At 38.3% G+C, this 6,769-nt stretch overlaps 2 protein-coding genes across 2 annotated transcripts in view; both read left to right on the top strand.

Moving 5' to 3' along the window:
- The first annotated feature begins 482 nt into the window (after positions 1–482).
- On the top strand, positions 483–5,769 carry LOC125850302 (receptor-like protein 7). Its single transcript, XM_049530154.1, has 3 exons — positions 483–2,571; positions 2,639–3,341; positions 4,179–5,769. The coding sequence occupies exons 1-3, from the start codon at positions 483–485 to the stop codon at positions 5,767–5,769; spliced, it is 4,383 nt and encodes a 1,460-aa protein (XP_049386111.1).
- Positions 5,770–5,909: 140 nt separating this feature from the next.
- LOC125850304 (receptor-like protein 9DC3) overlaps positions 5,910–6,769 on the top strand; it is a 4,541-nt gene continuing 3,681 nt past the window's right edge. Inside the window, exon 1 of the mRNA XM_049530155.1 lies at positions 5,910–6,743. Coding sequence (XP_049386112.1) covers positions 5,954–6,743 — 790 coding nt within the window. The 5' untranslated portion in view covers positions 5,910–5,953. The remainder of the gene's footprint in view (positions 6,744–6,769) is intronic.

Genomic DNA, 6,769 nt, shown 5'->3' with positions numbered 1-6,769 from the left:
TGTTTGCGTCATTTAGTTGTTGTGAACAACTATAAGATAGTATCATTTTTTGTTATGTGTTACACATGGTTCAGTCCTTAAGACAGAAAAGCTGGTCCTCTGTATATGTGGATAGGAAAAATGTATGTAGGAGATATTTGTCTCAAGTTCACATTTCATGATCAGTCATGTTTGGATTGGAATCTCCTTTGTTTGATTTCTTCTTCTTCTCTATTATTTGAAAAAACTCGTGGATAACGGAAGAAGATACGTGTAAATCCATCACTATCTTGGAAATTTGTTTGAAGTTACATATCGTTTATGAACACACTGGCTTTGCAGATTTTTTTTCTGCAGTGTGTGTTACACATGATGCAATCTTCAACATTAATATATATATGGATAATGCTGATTGATTTGTTAGAACAGAACATCCTGTTATTTGCTGAATACAAAAAAGAAAGATGGGACGTCTCTTTTTCTTTTATTCATTTCTTTGTTTTATGGTGCTAATAAGTCGAAGTTTTTCTTCATCCTTTGAGCATCATCTTTGCTCTCCCACTGAAGCTTCTGCTTTGCTTCAGTTCAAACAATCCTTTCAAATATCCAACCTTGGTTACAGCTGCGGTAGTTCTTTCCCAAAAATAAAGTCTTGGAATGAGAGTAGGGATTGCTGCACTTGGGATGGAGTCACTTGTCACATGTTAACCGGTCATGTTATCGCATTGGACCTTAGCTGTAGTCACCTTGTTGGCAGCTTTCATCCCAACAGCAGCCTCTTCCACCTTCATCATCTCCAGAAACTAAACCTTGCTTACAATGACTTCTCAACTTCTTCAATCCCAAATGACATTGGCCGATTGACGAATTTGAGGCATCTAGACCTTTCTAATTCTTTATCTGATGGTAAAATCCCAACAGAGATCTCATACCTTTCCAAGTTGATTTCACTTGACCTTTCTTCTTACGACAGTGATGTCCAAGTTGATTTTTCTTATGAGAATGGATTTGAACTTGATGAGATAACATTTGAAACAATGCTTCAGAACATGACAAATCTGGAGGTACTTTCTCTCTCTTCTGTCTACATCTCATCTCCGATACCTGTGAATGTTTCTTCCTCTTTAAGGTACGTGGATCTTCAATATACTAATCTACAAGGTGTTCTCACAGAGAAATTTTTCCTTCTGCCAAACTTGGAAACACTCTATTTGAGTGGGAATGATCTTCTGAAAGGAGTTTTACCAAAGATGCACCCGAGCAACACTCTGTTGGAGTTGGATATTTCAAGCACAGGAATCTCTGGTGAGCTGCCTGATTCAATTGGCACCTTGAGTTCTTTGAATATCTTGAACCTCCAAGGATGTCAATTCTTGGGTTCCATTCCTGATTCCATTGGCAACCTAACCGAAATTAGGGAGTTGATTTTATCTCATAATCATTTCACTGACCATATTCCTTCTACAATCTCTAAATTGAAGCACCTCACACGTTTGGATCTTTCATCTAACTCCTTTTCAGGTGAAATTCCCAACGTTTTCTCTAACCTCCAACAGCTACGTACTTTACATCTTTCTAATAACAGCTTCATCGGTTTGTTTCCTTCTACACTTTCAAACTTGACACATCTTGAATACTTAAAATTGTTGAGTAATTCCCTATCTGGCCCACTTCCTAATAATGCGAGCATGCTTCAAAAGCTAACCGAACTGGATTTATCTTACAACTCACTGAATGGTACCATACCATCTTGGGTGTTTAGCCTACCTTCATTGTCGCTCCATCATAATCGATTTAGTGGACTAGCCGATGAGCTCAAAACAAACCCAACATTAGAAGAACTGGATTTAAGTCATAATCAACTCAGTGGTTCTTTTCTTCAATCACTTGCGAATCTCACAAACCTTTTTACCCTTGACATTTCATCAAATAACATCACGGGTGATGTGGGAATAAATATCACCTTTCCTAGCCTAGAAAAAGTGTTCTTATCATCTTGTGAATTGAGGGATGTTCCACACTTCTTGAGAAATCTAAAGACACTTCAGGTCTTGGATATTTCTAACAATAAGATTCGTGGTCAAATCCCTAACTGGTTTAGCGGCATGAAGTGGGACTCTTTAGAGCACCTAAGCATTTCACATAATTTTTTGACAGGCAATGTAGGAGAATTTCATTTTCACAATTTAGCGTCTCTTGATCTTAAATTTAACTCCCTTCAGGGTCCACTACCTTCATCCATTTGTAACATGAGCAGACTTTTATTATTAGATTTATCACATAACTACTTCAGTGACACAGTTCCACATTGCTTGGGGATAATGTTTAGGCTAGATGTGCTGGACTTAAGAAGGAACAATTTCACAGGGAGTCTTCCCCCATTATGTGCACACAGCACTTCGTTGAGTACCATTGTCATAAATGGTAATCAATTTGAAGGACCTGTACCTGTGTCGTTGCTAAAGTGTGATGGTCTAGAAGTACTTGATGTGGGGAACAATGCTATAAATGACACGTTTCCAGCTTGGCTCGGAATTCTTCAAGAGCTGCAGGTCCTTATATTAAAGTCGAACAAGTTCCATGGACCAATAAGTACTTGTCAGACTAAGTTTTGCTTTCCCAAGTTGCGAATTTTGGATCTTTCTCGTAATGAATTCAGTGGCTCACTTCCTGCAAAAGTTTTTGGAAACTGCAATGATCAAATTAGATGGTGAAGACACAGGAGAGATCAAGTACATGGAACCATCTATGATGATGATGATGTCAACGGACACATCGTATGAGTATTCAGTGAGTTTGGTAATCAAAGGACATGATATTGAGCTAGAAAGAATCAGCACAATTATGACAACCATAGATCTCTCAAGCAACCATTTTGAAGGTGTCGTTCCGAAAACACTAAAGGATCTCAGCTCACTTTGGCTACTCAATTTATCTCATAACAATCTCAGAGGTGATATTCCAATGAAACTAGGACAATTGAATATGCTTGAAGCTTTAGATCTCTCTTGGAATCGGCTCACTGGAAAGATCCCACAGGAATTGACAAGAATGAACTTACTGGCATTCTTAAACCTCTCTCAAAATCATCTTGTCGGACCAATTCCTCAAGGTCCACAATTCAACACATTTGGAAGTGACTCGTATGGTGGAAACCTTGATTTATGTGGTCCTCCTTTATCAAAGCAATGTGGAACGAGTGATTCATCGCATGTTCCTCAACCATTGGAGGAAGAAGAAGAAGACGAGTCATATTTTTTTAGTGGATTTACGTGGGAATCAGTAGTCATAGGCTACAGTTTTGGACTCGTTGTTGGAACTATCATGTGGAGCCTCATGTTTAAATATCGTAAGCCAAAATGGTTTGTCGAATTTTTTGAAGGCATTTTCCCCAAGAAAATGAGAAGGCCAAAGAAGAGAAGGCCGAGACAGAAGATTTAATTGAAGATTGAAAGAGCCAGTTATCTTTGTATAATAAGTAATGTTGGAATTATCCCATTAATATTATGCTTTAGTATTTATTGGAGTTTGTTTTCTATGAACATTTCTGTTTCTGTTTCTGTTTTTCTCTTCTTATATGACAAGAAATTATCTAGCGTTTCTTTTTGTCTCCAGAATTTGAACCAAGGGATATGGAGGGTGTAATTTTAATGGAACAGGAAACCATGGATGAAGGGACCTTGCTAAAGAGTACATTCTGCATTTTGTTCTGTTAAATGAGCGAACAAAGTTTCATATTGATAGTTGAAAAGAAAAATGATTACCAAGTGTCATCAGAACTCTAATAATTTTATGTCCTCTGAAATCATCTAAAAAGTACCGAATCGTGTTGCAAAAGTTTGATCACTCCATTCATTTATCTTGAGTCGAGGGTATACGGAAATAGTCTCTCTACCTTCTTAATGTAAAGGTAAAAGCTGCGTACACATCACCTTCCCCAGACCCCACTTGTGGGATTACACTAGGTACGTTGTTGTTGTTATTACACTGTTTCACTTGCAAAACACTTTTGTTAAGATGACAAATTAAACCTAAAGAATAAGGAGCAAACCAGTTGTTCCAATTAGTTTATTGTTAATCTTCAGTACGTAATTCATATTAAATGGAACTATTTATCCCAACAGCAGCCTCATCCAACTTCATCATCTCCAGACACTAAACCTTGCTAAGAACTACTTTTATCCCAAATGACTTTATAGCTGGTTGAGGAATTTGAAGCATCTCAATCTTTCTGATGATTACTTTCAAGGGGAAATCCCAACAGAAATCTCATACCTTTCCAATTTGGTTTCACTTGATCTTTCTGTTCCTTCTTATGTGAATGGATTACAATTTGATCAGAGAGCATTTGAAGCAGTTCTTCAGAACTTGACAAATCTGGAAGTACTTTCTCTCTTTGGTGTCAACGTCTCATCTCCGATACCTATGAATTTGTCTTCCTCCTTAAGGTATGTCAATCTTAAGGTAACAAATTTGGAAGGTGTTCTCACGGAGAGCTTATTCCTTCTGCCAAACTTGGAAACACTCTATTTGAGTAATAACTATCTTCTCAAAGGAGTTTTACCAAAGATCCACCCGAGCAGCACTCTGTTGGAGTTGGATATTTCATACACCGGAATCTCCGGTGAGCTGCCTCATTCAATTGGCACCTTGAGTTCCTTGACTCGCTTGTACCTCTATGGATGTCAATTCTCTGGTCGCATTCCTGATTCCATTGGCAATCTTACACAAATTAGGTATTTGAATTTTGGTAATAATCATTTCACTGGCAATATTCCTTCCACAATCTCTAAATTGAAGCACCTCGCAGTTTTAGCTCTTTCATCTAACTCCTTTGGAGGTGAAATTCCCAATTTTTTCTCTAACCTCCGTGAACTACGTTATTTAAGTCTTTCTAATTGCAGCTTCATCGGTCCGTTTCCTTCTCCACTTTTAAGCTTGACACAACTTGAAACCTTAGACTTGTCGAGAAATTCCCTATCAGGACTATTTCCTAGAAATGCAAGCATGCTTCAAAAGCTAGCCGAGCTGGATTTGTCTTACAACTNAATTGGCACCTTGAGTTCCTTGACTCGCTTGTACCTCTATGGATGTCAATTCTCTGGTCGCATTCCTGATTCCATTGGCAATCTTACACAAATTAGGTATTTGAATTTTGGTAATAATCATTTCACTGGCAATATTCCTTCCACAATCTCTAAATTGAAGCACCTCGCAGTTTTAGCTCTTTCATCTAACTCCTTTGGAGGTGAAATTCCCAATTTTTTCTCTAACCTCCGAGAACTACGTTATTTAAGTCTTTATAATTGCAGCTTCATCGGTCCGTTTCCTTCTCCACTTTTAAGCTTGACACAACTTGAAACCTTAGACTTGTCGAGAAATTCCCTATCTGGACTATTTCCTAGAAATGCAAGCATGCTTCAGAAGCTAGCCGAGCTGGATTTGTCTTACAACTCATTGAATGGTACCATACCATCTTGGGTGTTTACCCTACCTTTGCTATCTTCAGTGTCGCTCCATCATAACCGGTTAAGTGGTTCTTTTCCTCAATCACCTGTGAATCTCACAAACCTTTCTACCCTTGACCTTTCATCAAATAACATCACCCTTGATCCGGGAATACAAATCACTTTACCTAGCCTAGAAATTTTGCAGTTATCATCTTGTGAACTGAAGGATTTTCCACACTTCTTGAGAAATGTAAAGACACTTATGGTGTTGGATATTTCTAACAATAAGATTCGTGGTCAAATCCCCAACTGGTTTAGCGGCATGAGGTGGGACTCCTAAACCTTTCACATAACTCATTAACAGGCAACCTACAACAACTTTATTATAATAGTTTGGAGTCTCTTGATCTTAAATTTAACTTCCTTGAGGGGGCACTACCTTCATCCATTTGTAACATGAGCAGTCTTAGCCTTCTGGATTTATCACACAACTACTTCACTCGGTTCCACATTGCTTGGGCAGCATGGTTGGGCTATCTGTGCTAGACTTAAGAAGAAATAATTTCACTGGGAGTCTTCCACCATTTTGTGCGCAGAGCAATTCATTGAGAACCATTGTCTTGAATGGTAATCGTTTTGAAGGAACTGTCCCGATGTCGTTGCTCAAGTGTGATGGTCTAGAAGTCCTTGATATGGGGAACAATGTTATAAATGACACGTTTCCAACTTGGCTCGGAACTCTTCAAGAGCTGCAGGTCCTTATATTAATGTCGAACAAGTTCCATGGACCTATAAGTACTAGGCTGAAGTTTGGTTTCCCCGTGTTACGGATTTTTGATCTCTCTCATAATGAGTTTGGTGGCTCACTGCCTGCAGAAGTTTTTGAAAACTTCAAAGGAATGATCAAAACAGATGACAGAGACAAAGGTGAGATTGAATATATGCAACCACAGTCTTACATCGGATTTAGTAATGTAATGTATGAGGTTTCAGTGAGGTTGGTGATCACAAACCAGGAAATTCAGCTAGAAAAAATCACCACAATTATGACAACCATAGATCTCTCAAGCAACCATTTTGAAGGTGTCATTCCGAAAACACTAAAGGATCTCAACTCACTTTGGCTACTCAATTTATCTCATAACAATCTTAAAGGAGATATTCCAATGGAACTGGTGAAATTGAATATGCTTGAAGCGTTAGATCTCTCTTGGAATCGGCTCACTGGAAAGATTCCACAGGAATTCACAAGAATGAACTTTCTGTCATTCTTAAACCTCTCTCAAAATCTCCTTGTTGGACGCATTCCTCAAGGTTCACAATTCAACACATTTGAAAAT

The sequence above is a fragment of the Solanum stenotomum genome, unplaced genomic scaffold (genome assembly GCF_019186545.1).
Source record: "Solanum stenotomum isolate F172 unplaced genomic scaffold, ASM1918654v1 scaffold15910, whole genome shotgun sequence".
NCBI lineage: Eukaryota > Viridiplantae > Streptophyta > Magnoliopsida > Solanales > Solanaceae > Solanum > Solanum stenotomum.
The sequence above is the reverse complement of the archived record's forward strand: the minus strand, read 5'-3'. Positions and strand labels throughout refer to the sequence as shown.